The following is a 20,339-nucleotide window of genomic DNA, read 5'->3' as shown; positions in this document are numbered from 1 at the left end:
CAGATTACTCAGCAAACTATAAATGCCGATTACTCAGCATACTCTATAAATGCAGATTACTCAGCAAATTATAAATGCTGATTACTCAGCATACTCTAAAAATGCCGATTACTCAGCATACTCTAAAAATGCCGATTACTCAGCATACTCTAAAAATGCCGATTACTCAGCATACTCCGTTTGGACAGCCGTAAGGAAAAGAAAATGGACTTTAATAGAAAGCTTATCAAACATTGCACAGCAAAATGTCTATCAGAGTGTATACATCTGTTTCCTGCGTGTGGGGGGAGGGGTGGATATGTCATTCTAAATGGAATGAGAGCCCCTCCCCCACTAAGTGCTTGACAGTATCTCTCCTCATCCTATTCGATGGTGGCCCATTGTGTCATGGCAACTTCAGCCTCTTCACTGTTGCCGTGGCACCCAGAAGGTTATGAAAATCTCAGTGGCCCACAAACAGCAAGGAGACTGAGTCCGGAGAGGTTTCCCAGAACCCTCTGCTGAAGTGGCCTTCTGCCTGTAATCCGCCCACGGTGGGTCATCAGTGTCGGAACAGGTCACATGACCGTCCTACATGGTGGACGCCAGGGCTCGATATGTGGATGCAAAAAAAGACACACAACTACACAACAGCGCAGACTGCTCTAGTTTTTATACGGGAAACAACATCAATACCTAAAACCCATTTCGAAGAAGCTGGCAAGTCAACAAAAGAACTGAATCCAGGCACAGGATTCAATCATGAAATTATTTAGAACTTACCCTGTAGGAGCTACGATGAATAAAATATAAACACACGTCCGCAGTGTAGCATCGTCCATAGCATTTCGTTTTGCTGATTAAAACGGAAATTCTGGGCAACATTAAGCTCCGGGGGGCAACATAAGGCAAACAAAAGCATCACGACAACAGCAGCCATTTCAGAGAAGGCCGTCTAAACACTCACTGGTCCCACTACCTCATTCTCTTGCAATTTAATTAGGCAGCAGAGTAATGATGTTAGTTTAGAGATGAGGATGAGATGACAGCAATGGATTGAGTTTGTCTTGGCATGAACATGTCTATAGACTGTCTGCTCACCTCTGCGTGTGTTTGCTCAACTGAAACTCTACACAATGGAAATTGAGAAAGAACAAGACTCAAGGTCCCATTTCGCGACCTGGATGCCAACCTGTTCTTCTGTCATTGTGACACAAACCCACCCCAACCCTACGGGATACTACCCAGCCCAAGCTCACCTGTGGGCAGGTATCCTACGGTCTCCGGCCAGCAGCACCACATCGCACAGCTGCTTGTGCCTCAGGTAGGTCTCCATCTTGTGGAAGGTGTGCTCCGCGTGACTAAGGGACTGAAAGAGCTCCTCTGGGACACACGGCTCCGCCGTCTGGCTGGAGGACAGGGTCTGGCTGCTGTTGGAGCTCCTGCAGGGAAGGCGGCCACATGAAGTGTCACACCAGCATCGCCGCCTCGATTCCACGTGACGCCCAGTCAGATACCGTATTCACCAGTCACAGACCACAATGCTTCTAAGACAGTGTTCATACCTCCATAACCACCACATGTTTTCTCAAAAATCATTCAGTGTTTCAACGTCAGTGATTCAACTTGAAGGCAGCCGACTGTGAACCGGGACGAGGTAAAATTAATTGGTAGTTTGCCAGTTCTCAGACAGTCAGTTATGGCTAAAGGGCTTTTTTACTGAGGAAATCAAGTGGCCACTGAGTAGCCATTGGGTCCTTTTAATAGATCTGATTGGCCATTTATAGAAGGCTTGCACAACAATGCGGATGAAGCGCAAGAATACAAAACAAGGCAGCTTCCGCGACGGGATGTCAGTTCCTCGTTTGGCCAGTAGGTGTCACTGGCCATCCCGTTCTTAGATTATACCGTGTGTTCTCCGGTGCCCCAAGTCATCATGTGGCTTAAAAAGTTAAGTGGGTGGTTGTGTTATCCATGTTTCCTTTTTGTTATAAGACAGAAGCCAGCCACGACTACGTTTATTAACATTTATGCTTCTTGGTTTATTCGTGTGTTACTTATGTGTTCGTGTATTTATGTACGTTTCCTTCTTTTGCTCTCTGTTGCACTCAGCTAATCAGGACCTTAAAAACATCATTAAAAACTCCTAAGATCTGAGCCAACTCATGATTGCCACTGTGCAATATTTTAGTTGTCATCGTTAAACAAATAACCTGTTGTAACGGGAGAGGCGGTTTATAGTTTATACCACGGTCTAATGACAGGAGAGGTCCGTTCTTATCCAGTGCATCAGTTTCGCTTTACAGTAAACTAGGCGCAAACGGACCAGCGGGAGGTTCAGGAAATTTTCTGCTCGAATGGTCGAATTAGGACTGGCCAGCGCAAAATATACTAAAGCAGGGCTATTTAAGTCATGGTGCTCCAGGTCCGAGCCCTGCTGAATGTTCAGCTCTCCTTTACCTGTGAGCCAAGTGTGAAGTCTCTGTGGCCAATCAGAATCAATGAATTAACTAATTGTGAGAACTGAAAATACGGCCTGAATTTGTAATCGAGGGCCTGATTTGAAGAGCGCTGGGTTGCTTGACAGCAAATTCCCGCGTTGTTTTTTGTTGCCAGTCCGCACTTGTAGCAAACATACAGTGCATTGCCACTCATATAGTGCGTGTTTATATCTGCTTCATGGCTTTTTTTCCTAAAAACTTACTTAACATATCGACTGATCATGCAACCAGGTTTTATAGCCACAATAGTTTAAGAGCCGAATAAGGGTTGTGCAACGTGCGCCGTTCCAGGGAGCGACATTGTAGTGTCAGCCGAGTTTAATCATCCCGGGATCGGCATGATCTACGGAGCGTCGGTGCCCCGCATGCAAATCGACACCGACACTAGTTGGTTCGCATCTATTCCAGAGCGCCTCGTTATATTTTTAGCCTCCTCCGCCTCCCGCTCCACATTAATCCACACCAGGCGGCGTGATCCGAGAACCGGGCGGGCTGCGGCTGTGACTGCGCCCGGAGGAGAGTCGCTTTGAAGTGGGAGCTGCGCGTCCCTGCTCCGGTGCCTCCGGAGGGGCTGCGCGTCCCGCACACGCTCATTACCTCCGTGTGGGCGCGGAAACTCAGCCGGCGGCTTTAAACAGCAACTCGCTTATGTTTATTTATTATTTTCCGCACGCTTATCTCTTTACATTGTTAAAATGCAAGAACCGACGCAGATGTGGGCTGGAACATAATGCTGGAAAAATACAACAAAATCCAGAAGCCTGATGAGGAACAAGCGGGTGGCACACGCACACATAAACATGTAAGTATATCTTTGTGGGGACTCTCCATTCTTTAATCTCATTCCATTCTCATTCTCTAATCCCAACATGACGACCTTAACCTTACCCAGCCCTAACTTTAACCATAAGTAACCAAACAAACAAAAAAAAACAAGACTTTGGCATTTTGGTTTTTTGATTGCATTCACAGATCTTTGTGGGATCTTTGTGAGATCTTTGTGACCCGAAAAAATGACAGGTTTTTATCACATTGTGGAGGCCTTCTGGTCCTCACAATGTAGTATAAACATAATCCACACACACACACACACACACACACACACACGCACACACACACACATACACAATATATATATATAGAGAAGCCATCTGTCTTGCTCTTGTGTCTTCAAGAGTCCAACTGGGCATAGAGGCACTTCTCAGCGAAGTCTAGCTCACCATGTCAGTCTTGTTTTCGCACGTCACCATTAAACTTCCTTTTCTGTGCAACTAGGCAAAGAAAAACTAATATATACCGACTGCCTACATTACACCTTACATCCTTATATACATCCAGTATAAATATCACAAAAAATGCTGTAAATTAAACATTTATAACTGAACGGTTGGACGAGAAGCCAGTCCATCATAGGGCGTGCACACAAAAAATGGACAATCTAGAGACTCTGGTGTTTAATACGTACTGAGGTACATTTGTTTCTCAGTTGAATTAATGCTGAGATCAAACAGATGCAGGTTGTGTAGCAGAACCGTAACCTCACACTTGCTTGCTGTGTTTTTGTTACTTTGGCCAAATTAAAAACACACAAACATACATCTCTGCGTCCAGCACATGAATGCTCGGTGCATTTCCTGGGTAAAAATCTCAAAACATGTCAAAGCCAAGAAATCTATAAATTTCCACCCGATAACTCCATCGAAAGTGGGCGTGGTCCATACTGGACGCTCTATCGTGTTTCCTAACCTAATATTCATTCCCAATGCAATTGTTCTACCTTAACTAATCTATGTTTTATGAACCTTCCCCCCCCCCCCACCACCCCTTTTAACCAGATGTCACTGAACAATCAAAAACTGAAAGAAGTGAAATATTAATCGAAAGATTATGTTTTGCATTGGAAACTATTTGCAGTAAAGATATGCAGGAAAAACGTGGTTAATAATAACCTTAAATTCCTTAAAGTCCAAGTCGCATTCGCGATTGTTGATGTTAACGTTACTGCAGATCACTAGGAAAACGTGAATCACTGCCCCCCCCCCCCCCCCCAGTTAGCTTGTACTGGGAATTACAGCTTTATTAATCAAAACTGTATTTTACACATTTCTTCCACGAGCAGATATACATACAGAATGTTACCTCTTAAACGGGTGAATGCGGACTGAAATACATTTTAAAAAAATATTTCGACTGTTTTTTTTTTTATCGAAGGAATTAACACATAAAACTAAAAAGGGGTTTATATTTGTGCAGCGGTTTGAAAGCAATCTGGTGGTGACGCCGACACCCCCTCCGCCTCCACGCCAGTTTCCCGGAATGACAGCCGGGAAAGGTCAGCTCTCAGCGCGCTGCCTGTTGTGCGCTATAGCTTGGTGGGTGGACTAAGGAATACTAAGGACTAAGGATCCCTTTAAATAATTTGCAATAAATGAAGTGACTAGTCAGTGTTACAAGCAGCATGGGCATTTACATCTCGTGGCCATCCACAATGATATGAATCATTTGAATAAACCCGGACATGGAGTCATGGAGCTTATTTTATCCGTAGTTGTTTTTGTAGAGAAAGTACTCGCTGTAAAGTAGTGAGCCTGGTACCCAGTGCTCTAGCGCTCACACAAGAAGCGCACGCGCCGAATAGTGTGAAGAAAATCTGCTGCTTAAGGACACAAAACGCACTAAGCTGCTTGATCAACGGTATCATACATTATTTTTCTTTAAAGTATGATGGGTTAATCGATCTGTGTTTTCTATGATTATTATTTTTGCATAAAAAAACTATTAATAAATATCTGGGGCTGTAGCCCCGGATGCACACCCTACCGTAGGTCCGCACGCACACGCGCGCACACACACACACACACACACACACACACACACACACACACACACACACACACTTAGGTCTCGCAGTATTCCGAACTTGAGCGTGAATATGGAAGGCTACTTTTGGAGTGCGGTTGTGAAATGCGAGAGCAGCAAGCGACAGAGGTTGGTCTCGCAGGGTTGCCAATTTTGCAGCAGCGGTTACAGCTTCAAGTATACGTGGTTTACTCTACGTGTCAGTGGATATGACTGTCATGTACCACAAGGGCTCTAGCGAGCCACTGTCACGTAGGACAAACCACGTTGTAATGACTGTCATGTACCACTGGGAGCTTTAGCGTGCCTCTGTCATGCAGCGCATGCCACTGTCACGTAGGATAAACCACGTTGTAATGACTGTCATGTATCACAAGGGCATTAGCCTACCACTGTCATGCAACGCATGCCACTGTCCCATTCCACTGCATGACAGTCAAAGCTCCGTCACGTGCCACAGTCTTTACGTCCATGACACCGCCATGTAATAACGTAACAGTACAGTGCACTTGAATCTGTAACTGCTTCTGCAATTTTGGTTAGCTGGCTGACATGGGATTTGCAGTTCGAGACTTCTCCAATTGCATGCATGTCCATCTACATGTATGTAGCAGTTGCATCACCTTGCATTCTGTATCATTTACGAACTACTCTACCGCTTTTCATGTAGCTATAATTTAAGGTTTATAATGAAATGATATAGATTTGCCATGTGATTCCTAGCATGTGTCCCGGCAAATGCACGAGAATTGGCAGCCTTGGTCTCGAAGGCATAACACCAAACGGCGCGGATGTAAACGGCGCGGATGTAAACGCCGCCTTTTGGCGATTTAGTCATCCGGCACGACGCAAACCAAGGGAGCAGGTTAGGACTGGGGCCTGTCGAGGGGTCAGTCTCTCAAACGTTCCGCAATGGCGACCATATGATAAAGCATCATTACAGTCTGCAATTGAATTATGCATAGAAATGTAATGCAAAACATTAGTAATGTGTCTAGGATGCAGATGGGCTCTATTCCCCCCAACCCAGGCCAGGATAAGCAGCTGGATGGACGGAAGGATTGAAGAGAAGACTAACTGAAGAACTGGAGTCCAAGAAATGGGTAGAGCATCAAAGCAGGGAGACAGTAAGGAGGGGGGCAGCTATCCCGATGGGGCAGCCAACACCAGCGCAACTCTGGGGCAGTCACATTAGTTTTATGTCGCTCTTGCCCTGAACACGGCCGGTGGCACAAGTGCAGTGGGTTTGGATTGCGAGTGCATGACTGATGCTGCCGTGAAAAATGGAGTGCCACATTCTGCCTGGTTGGCCCTCAAGACAGTCCACAGGGGATAGACAGTAGGAGGGAGGGGGTAAATAATTAATGAGGGGGCGGGTCCTGCACCCTGTTAGGTAGATTTATCCCCGTTGATTTGGTGACTCGGGGGTTAGCATTGTTGCCTCACACCTCTGGGACCCAGGTTCGAGTCCCTGGGTACTCCGGTTTCCCCCCACAGTCCGAAGAGATGCTGAGGCTAATTGGACTTGCTAAATTGCCCGTAGTAGTGCATGTGTGAGTGAATGGTGTGTGAGTGTGCCCTGCGATGGGCTGGCCCCCCATTCTGGGTTGTTCCCTGCCTCGTGCCCATTGCTTCCGGGATAGGCTCCGGACCCCCCGCGACCCAGTAGGATAAGCGGTTTGGAAAATGGATGGATGGATGGATGGATGGATGGATGTAATGCCGTAATGTATTTGGTGACTCCTCACTTGATTGCAGTGAGAGCTATCCGAGGAAGCAAAAACTGCAAAATCCACTGGCAGCTGTGTGGACCAGCGTTTTCATTCAAGCACCATCTAAAGTCCCCCGGAATGCAACAGGGCACAGTCACTGCAAGAGCCCGAGGTCAGCATGGGGCGGAGTGGAAGCAAATCGATCGATCACCTGACCCGCTGCCCACGGCCTGTCTCTTCGTGACCCAAAGTGTCCTTTACACAGAGCTCCCTAAGGACCCTATTTCAGTGGAGAATGATAAAAAAAGGCTGGGGGCATAAAAAAATACAGCACAAATAAAATGACTAATGAAAGAGTATTTACAAATTACGTTCCGTGCTGCTGATTTAAGATCAGCCCCGAGAGTGGTGTTAAAGGAACTGCTATGCTGACAGCTAACGTGAAATATATTATCAGTCCGCTAATCACTGTGCCAGTGATCAGTTAACGCGTAGCGGATTTTCAGCTGCACGTTCAAATGAGACCGGTCAATTTAAATTGTACTGGGGAAACACTGCCCCCTTTGCTCAAACAGTTGAAGTGCAACCCCGGAGCGGAAGAACTGAGCACCTCGCGCTGGGCAGAGAAACGGTCTCACCTGCAGCGCGGGAGCGTAAAGCGGCGTGAAAACACAGCTCGAAATGCTCATCATTATTCATTAGTGCGGCCGGCATTCAATTACCCTTATTTATGCAAGGCTGCACGTATTGATTTATTGTCGCTCCTGTGCTGGGTATTGCTGAAATGAGGCATCCGACAGCAAACGCATAAATTCAGATGCTGTCTGATAGAGCTACATTAGCATATACATTAGTTAACGCGAAACAGATTCACAGTGATCTATACAGCCGCCCTACATCTAAACGCTTATACTCGTCAGGGTCGCAAGAAACAGGGTCCTGTTTCTTTTTTTTTCTAAGAGTTCCAAACTGGAGGAAACAGAACACACAGGGGTTGTTCTTGTGGAGGTGGCGAACCGGAGCCGTATATATGTATTCCTTTAAAAGCACGCCCCAAAAGCAGATCCCGCCTGTCTTTCTAATTCTAAACATGCCTTTTAAAGATTGTGAATCGGATGAATCGCAAAAACTTATTAGGTATTAGGTTCCAAATGTTGTTGACTGACAACTAAAAGGATAAAATAACGAGAGCAATGATATTTCCAGGGTACTTAGACCTAACTGGAAAATCCTCGTCCTTCTGTCCAACTACAAGGTGTAATCTTGTAGAATTAAAGCGGAAAGTAAGTCAAAGCCTGATACTCATGTTGGACAGGCGATGACCTCTCTTTACACCAATTGTTAATTGGCGACAGTGAATAATTACTGAACGTAGCCTATTCTTTTTATATTATTATTATTATTATTATTATTATTATACTAAAACAAAAGAAAAGTTCTAACCCTAACTTCCCAGGTGGCACGCTCAAAACCATCACCGTGAGTTTTGCAAAACGTTTATTGCATGCTTAAATGTCCATATTAATTGTGACCTTATTATGTAAAGTTAGGGGAAAATTCTGACTTTTGTGCATAGTTATACCTTAACATTTACCACTGGCGGGCAGTCTTAATACATGCAGAATACTTAACTAAACAAATTCAGAAGACTGATCTTGCTTCACTATTTCTAAAGCACCCCAGTTGTGCAGTTTACACGTCCGCACCAAGCGCAGCCCCTAACATTATGATAAATACCTGTAAGAACTGGACTCAGAGTCCACGTTAATGTTCTCCTCCTCACTTTCCGCGACTGCCTCCGCCGCCGCTCCCTCCGGCTGATGCTGCCGGGTCGTCGCACAGCCCTGGTCGACGGGCTCCACACCCGGCACTTCGGGCTGGGGGCAAGCCCAGGGCGGTGGCGGAGAGCTACGGCAGTCCCCTTCGCTGAATGATCGGAGGCAAACAGAGGCAGCCGCTGACAAGGACACGGGATGGTCCGACGTGCCCAGAAACTTTCTGTTATCGCTGCTATTGATACAGGATCCAACGTCGCCGGTGCCGCAGCTGATGTTACCGCCGCCGCCAGATGTTGCACCGCTGGACGTGCTGTCCGCCGAAGCCCCCGCATTTCGTCCGCTGAAAAAGTCCCCCTGCGCCGGGCTGTGGGGCGGCGGAGACGCGGGGTGGCCGAACCACCTCCACCGGATCCGCAAGATCTGCTTCACGTCAAACTCTTTTCTGGATCCAGACATCATCCACCCGAACCTGCGAAAAAAGCCCTTGGTCGCGGCGGCGCTCGGACTGCACTGGCCACCGGCTTCAGGAAGGAGTGAATGAGAGGAAACAGGAGGAGAGAGAGAGAGAGAGAGAGAGAGAGAAAGGATGGAGAATGACTGTTTTCCGTAGACCGGCGCGTACAGCGCACTCCTTCAGCGCGATCTCTTCAGTCTTGAAGTGCGCTTCCCCTTTTTCACGATCTCAGGTGCGCGCACACAGACGCGCGCGCGCACGCTGGATGTACAGGCAGCGAAGCCCCAGACAGCTGAGAGAAAACGAGCGCATATGTATAGAGTGCATACTCACAAAGCAAGACATGCATTACAGACACACAACGACCCTGGAGAGCTATAGAGGTGGAAAACATATTAAAACATCAGACAATGCGATGTTTGCCTTTCCACCACTTGTGTCGCCATTTAAGCCTTCCAAACTCCACGTGGTTGTTGTCAAACAACGATGAGTGTCACATTTGAAAAAAAAGGTAATTTAACAAGGCAGTACAAATACATTAAGTAAATCAAAATAACACCAGTAAAAAGTTAATTACGCGCAGTACTAAAGGACTGAACAGCTGGGCTTAAAAACGGGCTATTCTATAGGACTTGATTTAGTCCCCAAGCGGGGTACGAAATGCATACGAAAGCACGCGACAAATCGCTAAATGATTTTCGAGTAATTATTTTTCAGGCGGACTGGGACAGAAAATACAGAAAATACCCTCACCAAATACGGTACAGAACCGCCTGTATTTTTAAATTATACCGAAGAGATGTTTAACAAATTAAAAAGCTTGTTCGTTTTACAGAAAGCAGATTTCAGTACCGGTCTGAAGTTTTGTATATTCTCACATACTGGCTTCTAATCTGAGGAGCCGCTCTTTCTGCGAGACGTCGGCACGAGACGCACCCCTCCGCTGTGTGACCTTGCTGGTGCATTTAACAACGCAGACTCTGATGGATTATTCCCTTGCCGGGACTGACGTTCCAGGCTGCCCTGAAATCCTGGCTTTCTCCTTCGCAGAGCCTTTTAGATCACATGAGGCGAGCCTGAATGGGGGCCACCTACGCACTGCAGATGCTGGGTCAGTGTCACTTTTTAGCGCAGCTTTCTTCAGGCGCTTTCATTAAGCATAACTCTCTGCTTTCAAATGACCGAGGAAAACGAAGCCTATTGATAAGCTGCTTACTGCCCAACGTCTGCTGCAGGGTCAGTGTCACAGAAACTGGTCAGTCACTTGGAAACCTGCAGTGGCAGAAATCTCACACGGTCCAGCAGGAGATTCCAGCATCTTCGTCTTGAAGCCCCAAATCAAAAGTCCACACAGGTAATGGTGTATAATGGCCCCTGCAGGTGGAGTGGGAAGGTCTTTCTATTACGAGTGAGAGGGAGGCAATCGGCGGAAATGATACCTCTGGTGGCAAATCGGTTAGAGCGCCGTGCAATTGAGAGTGTGTGCAGGCGTTTAAGAAGCAGACAGCCCCAGTGTGGGGCAGTGAGGGGGTTGGTCTACACCTATGATGACAGTACTCACTGGCTCTCCTGTATGCAGAATTCTCCTGTCCGTGATCTCGACACATGCTAATCAAACGTAGGTATTTTTTTTCTGGACATATAATGACGTACAATCAGCAAAATACAAAATACAACCAGCTTGTATTTGTAGGTGTATGAGATGGACTGGCGTCCTGTCCAGAAGGTTCCACGTCTTACTCCCAGTGCTGCCTTGGAGAGACTCCAGATTCCCACAATCTTATACTCGGTAAGATGAATGAAGATGGATGGATGGTAAAAGGGCAGCCTTTCGGAGAGACGCTCCATCAAAGTGATGGGATTTTGCGAGGGGAATTGCCACTATTCCCCCGTTGCTATAGATATTCCTCATTTCCAGCATTCCCATGTGGAGAATCTTTAGGGCCAGCTGTGACTCGGAAAGCAGTCGTACCCTTCAGCATGTGGTCATGATTTTATGCAAGTACTGGTGCAATGAGGACGCCAACGAGCCCTTGGGGTGCACATTAGGGCCGTTAGCGTTCGAGAGGCTGCAGGAATGTTATATGAACGGAGCTTGAAGGGAAAGCATTAGCTCATGGCTGGTGTCCCCAGTGCAGTCTCCGGAGGGCTGTGACTCTGATTGTGCACGATTGTGCCCTATCCACGCTCATTCTGCTGGCTCCATTCGCCCCTATATACACACACGTCACGTTGCCGTGGCCACACGCTGCCTTTTTATGGCGGGGGAAATTCAGGTGCACCAATCATAACTGTAAGATCGAAACAGGATGAGACACGTGAATGACACCGCCCCCCCCCCCCCCCCCCCCCACACACGCCATGCCAGCTAAGATCCTGCACCCCGATGCATGAAAAAAATGCATTTCAGTGGGGGGGCTTTTCAAAAAACAAAAAAAAAAGCAAGCGCTATTCTTCTTGTCAAGCCCCCCGCTCCCGGGAGTGTGCTACCGATCCCAAACTGCGTCCCCTCCGCAGGAAAAAAGAAAAAAAGACCTACTGGGTCTCTTAGGGAGGAATTCATTTTACACAGTGTTTTAGAGTTGGCCTTCCTGGCTGAATGTAATCGATTTTAGAAGAGGATGGACCCGAATAGTTATTAAAGAGCATTATAAAGTGTGCTTAACATGGCTCTTTCAGGACTGTAAACAAAGAGGGTACTCAGAGCCTGGCTGTAGAATTAGCATGTTGCCACCTGCTGTTAGAGTCATGTTTGCTCCCCGTGAAGCAGCCCATTGGATGTCCTGCCAAAGGCGGACAACAGCCTCTAGGAAACGCCTTGAAATCCACGTATCACCCTCCCGCTCATCACCCACTACGTATCACCCTCCCGCTCATCACCCACTACGTATCACCCTCCCGCTCATCACCCACTACGTATCACCCTCCCGCTCATCACCCGCCACGTATCACCCTCCCGCTCATCACCCGCCACGTATCACCCTCCCCCTCATCACCCGCCACGTATCACCCTCCCGCTCATCACCCGCCACGTATCACCCTCCCGCTCATCACCCGCCACGTATCACCCTCCCGCTCATCACCCGCCACGTATCACCCTCCCGCTCATCACCCACTACGTATCACCCTCCCGCTCATCACCCGCCACGTATCACCCTCCCGCTCATCACCCGCCACGTATCACCCTCCCCCTCATCACCCGCCACGTATCACCCTCCCGCTCATCACCCGCCACGTATCACCCTCCCGCTCATCACCCGCCACGTATCACCCTCCCGCTCATCACCCGCCACGTATCACCCTCCCCTCATCACCCGCCACGTATCACCCTCCCGCTCATCACCCGCCACGTATCACCCTCCCCTCATCACCCGCCACGTATCACCCTCCCGCTCATCACCCGCCACGTATCACCCTCCCGCTCATCACCCGCCACGTATCACCCTCCCCTCATCACCCGCCACGTATCACCCTCCCGCTCATCACCCACTACGTATCACCCTCCCGCTCATCACCCGCCACGTATCACCCTCCCCTCATCACCCGCCACGTATCACCCTCCCGCTCATCACCCGCCACGTATCACCCTCCCGCTCATCACCCGCCACGTATCACCCTCCCCTCATCACCCGCCACGTATCACCCTCCCGCTCATCACCCGCCACGTATCACCCTCCCGCTCATCACCCGCCACGTATCACCCTCCCGCTCATCACCCGCCACGTATCACCCTCCCGCTCATCACCCACTACGTATCACCCTCCCGCTCATCACCCGCCACGTATCACCCTCCCGCTCATCACCCACTACGTATCACCCTCCCGCTCATCACCCGCCACGTATCACCCTCCCGCTCATCACCCACTACGTATCACCCTCCCGCTCATCACCCGCCACGTATCACCCTCCCCTCATCACCCGCCACGTATCACCCTCCCGCTCATCACCCGCCACGTATCACCCTCCCCTCATCACCCGCCACGTATCACCCTCCCGCTCATCACCCGCCACGTATCACCCTCCCCTCATCACCCGCCACGTATCACCCTCCCACTCATCACCTGCCATGAATCACTCTCCCACTCGCCTTCTATGTAAGGCAGCAGAATCCCTTGTTTTCGTGTAACATTCTAGAACATTCAAGGACGTACATTGGGAAATAATTGGCCTGGTCATTCCTAGAGATGCACCTGGCTTTGTGCAGCTCTGGTAGGAGCTATTGGATTGGTGTATGTGAGCTGTGAGACATTTTCTAACTGGGGGAATCTATCACTGTCTCCCACAGCCCACCCCTTCCTGTTAAAAATAAAACAACAATACTTAGAGCTCCTAGAATCTATAACTATGATACACACATGTGCAAAGCAAGATGGGGATTCAAGAAAATGAACCGCATTTATAATTCTGGGGCTGTCTAACCCTGCTGTCTGACACAGTGACAGTATCTATGAACGCTGTTGTAAAAAGCACAGGTCTACAGCAGACCTTGGTCAAACGCAAGTGGTGAATTCAGCCTCTGTGTCCTCCATCACACTGCGTCCCTGGGATTGCATGCAGCTCAGCAGCCCCAGCCTGGCAGATCGCTAAAGTGCAGTAATGTAATGGGGGGGGGGGGGGGCATGGGTCTGCCTATGCATCTCAATGAGGCTGAGCTCCAGTGCAGAGACCCCAGACAGATCCTTCACACCAACCGGGGTAAAGCACCCAAACCAAGCCCCTTTCAGCTCCCCATCACAGCGATCATGGGTCACCCGAACAGATGGGGGTACAAAGGCAAACGGGCAGGGGAGGACATTATTAAAATATTATGATTAATAGTCTGCCTGCATTAACATTCCCATCCACCAGGGGGTGGATTTGTTGTTTCTGGGGGCTTGCTTGAAAAGTCACTGTTTGTGTGAAAATGGGGGCCCCCAAACTCCGGCGGGGGGGGGCGGGGGGGGGGGGGGGGCACTAATATCCTTGGTTTCAGTGGTGGTAATAGTCTGACAGGAAGTCAAAGAATCGTTCAGAATCAAGCTGAAAGCATAACCATTCACTTTTTACCCTATATCCCCCAAGGTAAAGAGAATGTAAGTAGTGGTTACGGCTTCAAACATGATGTTATGTACGCAACCTTAGACATGAGCAGACAAATGGATAGAGATACAATAATGTGTATGCAGGGGGAGAGAAGAGAGACACACAGAGAGACACAGAAACAGACATGGAGAGAGACAGGGAGAGAGATGGGAAGAGAGACAAAGAGAGAGTCACAAAGAGAGACAGGGAGAGCGACAGGAGGAGAGACACCGAGTGAGACAGGAAGAGAGACAAGGAGAGAGACGGGAAGAGAGACAGGGAGAGAGACGGGAAGAGAGACAAAGAGAGACTCACAAAGAGAGACAGGGAGAGAGACAGGAAGAGAGACAGGGAGAGAGACGGGAAGAGAGACAAGGAGAGAATCACAAAGAGAGACAGGGAGAGAGACAGGAAGAGAGGCAAGGAGAGAATCACAAAGAGAGACAGGGAGAGAGATGGGAAGAGAGACACCGAGAGAGACAGGAAGAGAGGCAAGGAGAGAATCACAAAGAGAGACAGGGAGAGAGAAAGGAGAGCGACAAGGAGAGAATCACAAAGAGAGGCAGATAGAGAGAGACAGGAAGAGAGACACCGAGAGAGACAGGAAGAGAGGCAAGGAGAGAATCACAAAGAGAGACAGGGTGAGAGACAGGAAGAGAGACAAGGAGAGAATCACAAAGAGAGGCAGATAGAGAGAGACAGGAAGTGAGACACCGAGAGAGACAGGAAGAGAGGCAAGGAGAGAATCACAAAGAGAGACAGGGAGAGAGACAGGAAGAGGGACAAGGAGAGAATCACAAAGAGAGACAGATAGAGAGACAGGAAGAGAGAGACAGATAGAGAGACAGGAAGAGAGAGACAGGGAGAGAGACAGGGAGAGTGAGTGCGTTTTCGGCAGATCATACAGATTTAAGACCATAGCCCATATGCAGACACCAAACTGAAAGCTTAAATATGCCATCTGTCGGAGCAGCTGCAAACTGGATAGATGGTACCTGTACAGGCTGTCAGGAAGCAGAGCAGATCCCCATGCATTTTCCAAATTGAATGGCTGTTTTCCGAAGCGACTCTCATGGAAAGCATTTGATCAGTAATGTGCGGAGCCTGCCGCGCCCGAGATGCAGCACGGAGATGTCGCCGGCTCACGCCACTCGTCCATAACGATACTGGATAGCCGAAAGCTCAGGAAGGCCGATTTAAGAAAAACACAAGCCTGACAGGCCGCCCAAATCATCGCTTCTACAGTTTCATCTTTCCTCTCCTCTCCAGCCACCTATTTTATATTCTCTGGGAGGCAGTAAAGGGCAAAAATAATTGAACGATCTGCCCGAACCGCATTTCTGTTCAGAAATTAATTTCACAGTGATGAAGAGCGAAAAAACAGAATGTGGGCTGACTCGAGTGTGGAGCAGCGGTGCTTATGCGTAATTAGAGGACATGCAGGGTGATAAAAAGGGCAAATCGATTTCCATTATCAGAAATATCTGAGGAATGTTTCATTAATTCAGAAAATGTCCTATTCTTCCAAAAAACCTACCCCAGTTTGCATGGAAACTGGTTATTAAGAAAAATGGAAGACTGTGAAAGGTGGGTCACTGGGTAACGCTATTGCTCATGCTTACATGGAGGGGGAGGGGTTGTGTGTGGAGGTCACATGATCTTTTTCTCCAGGCAATCTGTTTTTTTCCTCACCCCATAAACATGCCAGCAGGCATTAGTATGTGATTATGTGTATGAATACATGAGTGTATGTGCCCTAGCATCCCGTCCAGGGTGTACCCCGGCCCCGTGCCCTGTGATGGACCGGCAACCCGTCCAGGGTGTACCCCAGCTCCGTGCCCTGTGATGGACCGGCATCCCATCCAGGGTGTACCCCAGCCCAGTGCCCCGTGATGGACCGGCAACCCGTCCAGGGTGTACCCCAGCCCCGTGCCCTGTGATGGACCGGCAACCCGTCCAGGGTGTACCCCAGCCCCGTGCCCTGTGATGGACCGGCAACCCGTCCAGGGTGTACCCCAGCCCCGTGCCCTGTGATGGACCGGCAACCCGTCCAGGGTGTACCCCAGCCCAGTGCCCCGTGATGGACCGGCAACCCGTCCAGGGTGTACCCCAGCCCCGTGCCCTGTGATGGACCGGCATCCCGTCCAGGGTGTACCCCAGCCCCGTGCCCCGTGATGGACCGGCAACCCGTCCAGGGTGTACCCCAGCCCAGTGCCCCGTGATGGACCGGCAACCCGTCCAGGGTGTACCCCAGCTCCGTGCCCCGTGATGGACCGGCATCCCATCCAGGGTGTACCCCAGCCCAGTGCCCCGTGATGGACTGGCATCCCGTCCAGGGTGTACCCCAGCTCAGTGCCCCGTGATGGACCGGCATCCCGTCCAGGGTGTACCCCAGCCCAGTGCCCCGTGATGGACCGGCATCCCGTCCAGGGTGTACCCCAGCCCCGTACCCTGTAATGGACCGGCATCCCGTCCAGGGTGTACCCCAGCTCAGTGCCCTGTGATGGACCGGCATCCCGTCCAGGGTGTACCCCAGCCCCGTACCCTGTGATGGACCGGCATCCCGTCCAGGGTGTACCCCAGCTCAGTGCCCTGTGATGGACCGGCATCCCGTCCAGGGTGTACCCCAGCTCCGTGCCCTGTGATGGACCGGCATCCCATCCAGGGTGTACCCCAGCCCAGTGCCCCGTGATGGACCAGCAACCCGTCCAGGGTGTACCCCAGCCCCGTACCCTGTGATGGACCGGCATCCCGTCCAGGGTGTACCCCAGCTCAGTGCCCCGTGATGGACCGGCATCCCGTCCAGGGTGTACCCCGGCCCCGTGCCCTGTGATGGACCGGCATCCCGTGCCTTTGAATCCCCAACACAAATGATACTGAGCCAGACCTTGTTAAAAAGGGCTCATGTCCAGGAAGGACCTTGACTGTCACTCTGTGGATTTCTTATCTATTTATATCAATCAGCGGCACAGCCTGTGGCTCAGGTCTTATTCTCCAGCTCTGCTGCACTGAGATTAACCAAACTGGGGCCTTTCAGACGGATCTGAGCCCCTACAGGTCAGGCATGGAAATGAGGCTCCGCTTTGCATTTGTACTTTATTACAATGCGCAATCGAGTTTCCCCTCACAGACACTATCTACAGACTCCCGAAAATCGCCGTGACAGGCAAGGATGTGTTTCAGTGGATTAAACATTTAAAACACTCCTCAGCTTTTGATGAAGCTGGTAGCTTTTGAACCGATCGTCATCTTCCCTGTTTCTTTGGCAAATCGGTTTGTCAGCAGGCTGTTTCCCTAACACTTTATTCAACATGGTAATCCTCAACTGCAACGGTTAGCAAGTCGCTTCTTAGGGAAGGTTTTAATTACACAAAAAATAGCTATATGACCACTAACTAAAATTTTATCTACTTCATATGAGCTTTTTGTCCTACAAATAGTGTTCAAGAAGCAAACGGCATTTTAATGATAAGAAATACTACTGGGGGGCGGCATGGTGGTGCAGTGGTTAGCACTGTGCAGTGCTCGTTCGAGTCTCCGCCTGGGTCACATGTGTGTGGAGTTTGCATGTTCTCTCCATGTCGTCGTGGGGTTTCCTCCGGGTACTCCGGTTTCCCCCCACAGTCCAAAAACATGCTGAGGCTAATTGGAGTTGCTAAATTGCCCGTAGGTGTGTATGTGTGAGTGAATGGTGTGTGAGTGTGCCCTGCGATGGGCTGGCCCCCCATCCTGGGTTGTTCCCTGCCTCGTGCCCATTGCTTCCGGGATAGGCTCCAGACCCCCCACGAACCAGTAGGATAAGCGGTTTGGAAAATGGATGGATGGATGGAAATACTACTGGATTTAGTTTGTTAAGAGAGAACATGAAACATTCCTTCCGTGACGAGAAAGACAATCACAGCCATGAGCCACAAATTAGCAGCACAGGAATGATGTAAAAACAAATAAAAACAAATGTGTGATTATTCACTACACCTAAAGAGTTGCTTAACATAAATCGGCCCATATGCAATCAGTGAAAATTTACAGCCACGAAGCACATATACTTACTCTTTCTGGCTTTAAGCAGGAACTTTTATTGGGTATTTTATATCATGCCTATTTGCCAGCGATATTTCTGAGCCGCGGGAAGATAACGTGACCCCTGAGTGCCTGATGATTTTTATTGCATAGTTTTATTTCTGCAATCTGTAGCATCCCTTCCAGGCAGTGGACTTAGTCGACTATGTCCCCTGCATCTAATATCACAGTTTAATTCTGCCATAGTGCCAGTGCTGTTCAACCCATCAGGTGACATAGGCGGCCGCCTAGGGCACTGTCTTCTGAGGGGGCGCCAACTTATCGGGCCAATTTTACTTTGTTTGAGACAGGGGGCGCTGGCGGTGAAGCTGGCCTAGGGCACCATCTTCTGAGGGGGTGCTGACTTAGCCAGCCGATTTCACTTTGTCTCAGACAGGGGGCGCCGGCAGTGAAGCTGGCCTAGGGCGCCATCTTCTGAGGGGGTGCTGACTTAGCCAGGCGATTTCACTTTGTCTCAGACAGGGGGCGCCGGCGGTGAAGCTGGCCTAGGGCACCATCTTCTGAGGGGGTGCTGACTTAGCCAGCCGATTTCACTTTGTCTCAGACAGGGGGCGCCGGCAGTGAAGCTGGCCTAGGGCGCCATCTTCTGAGGGGGTGCTGACTTAGCCAGCCGATTTCACTTTGTCTGAGACAGGGGGCAACGGTGGTTCGTGCAGCAATTAGATTAAATCGTATGGGTAGGGGGCCAAGAGAAGATAACATTCACCGTCATTCTACAATGCACAAATCATGAGAATGAAATTGTTATTTCTCTGGAAACATGATTCAAGATGATAAGTATAGGGTTTCCTGTTTCTCATGCCTGAAAACGCTCCAAGTACATGAGCCGACAGGGCAGTGTCGCAGTGAGGCTGTCTGAACCACACGTGGTACGGCGAGAGCCCAGAGCGTGCAGTTAAACGTCTCCTTTTGGAACAGCCAGCTGACAGCGCGACGAGGCCTGTCCCCAGCGGGGCGCCAGAAACATTCGTTTGGTATGGTGTGGGGGTGGGGTTTCATTAATCCAGCTTTCAGACTGCTTTGCGGGATATGTCCGAGGAGAAACTCTGATGGAAATTTTCCCAGACGCCAAGCGGGGGGGGGGCCACTGACATCGCACGACTGTCTCACTTTGACGGGATCATGCATTCACCCAAGCACAAAATAGCATTTAGCATTTAGCGCACAAAATAATAAAGACTTACACCCACCCAGTGCACCCTTTTTTTAGGTATTTTAATAATCGCTGCATTTAAAATATTAGGGGAAAAAAAATCATCTTTTGCTCAGAGGGGAACTGGAAAATTACGAAATAATGAAGAAGTAAAACAAGTAAACAAGTAAAAATGAAATTAGAAAAAAAAAGCTACAATTAAGGTATTTTATGCGGACCAGTACTCATCTTCAATGACATGGACCATTCATCCATCCATCCATCCATCTTCCAAACCACTTATCCGCGGGGGGTCCGGAGCCTATCCCGGAAGCAATGGGCACGAGGCAGGGAACAACCCAGGATGGGGGGCCAGCCCATCGCAGGGCACACTCACACACCATTCACACACACATGCACACCTACGGGCAATTTAGCAACTCCAATTAGCCTCAGCATGTTTTTGGACTGTGGGGGGAAACCGGAGAACCCGGAGGAAACCCCACGACGACATGGGGAGAACATGCAAACTCCACACAACATGTGACCCAGGCGGAGACTCGAACAAATGTCAATGTCAATGTCAAATGTCACGGCAACGCATGACAAAGTAACAGGTTCCCATATAGCAGGTTTATTTAACAAAAAGGGGTTGACTAGAAAATAAAAGGACCACAAAGGGCCAAAAACAAAATAAGCAAAACAAGCGCTAACTAAAATTAACCACAAGAAAAACCAACACTGAAACGACAACTAGACATGCGAGGGCCGAGTAAGGAGTAG

At 49.4% G+C, this 20,339-nt stretch overlaps 2 protein-coding genes across 3 annotated transcripts in view; one reads left to right on the top strand and one right to left on the bottom strand.

The window, feature by feature from the left end:
• LOC125705248 (kelch-like protein 5) overlaps positions 1 to 9,471 on the bottom strand; it is a 29,741-nt gene extending 20,270 nt beyond the window's left edge. For both annotated transcript variants that reach the window (XM_048971689.1, XM_048971690.1), the window contains exons 1-2: positions 8,789 to 9,471; positions 1,239 to 1,421 (exon numbers count right to left, since the gene is read on the bottom strand). In XM_048971689.1, coding sequence (XP_048827646.1) covers positions 1,239 to 1,421; positions 8,789 to 9,288 — 683 coding nt within the window. In that variant the 5' untranslated portion in view covers positions 9,289 to 9,471. The remainder of the gene's footprint in view (positions 1 to 1,238; positions 1,422 to 8,788) is intronic.
• A 2,560-nt stretch (positions 9,472 to 12,031) lies between these two features.
• On the top strand, positions 12,032 to 13,381 carry LOC125705204 (uncharacterized). Its single transcript, XM_048971644.1, has one exon. It carries the CDS (start codon positions 12,032 to 12,034, stop codon positions 13,379 to 13,381), a length of 1,350 nt encoding a protein of 449 aa, XP_048827601.1.
• Positions 13,382 to 20,339: the final 6,958 nt, after the last annotated feature.

Source organism: Brienomyrus brachyistius, chromosome 12 (assembly GCF_023856365.1).
Source record: "Brienomyrus brachyistius isolate T26 chromosome 12, BBRACH_0.4, whole genome shotgun sequence".
NCBI lineage: Eukaryota > Metazoa > Chordata > Actinopteri > Osteoglossiformes > Mormyridae > Brienomyrus > Brienomyrus brachyistius.
Note: the sequence above shows the minus strand (reverse complement) of the source record. Positions and strands in the feature narration are given on the sequence as shown.

What these genes read in the sequence shown, in the direction of transcription:
- LOC125705204 (XM_048971644.1), top strand. Translation starts at nt 12,032, where the DNA reads ATGTTTGCTCCCCGTGAAGCAGCCCATTGGATGTCCTGCCAAAGGCGG.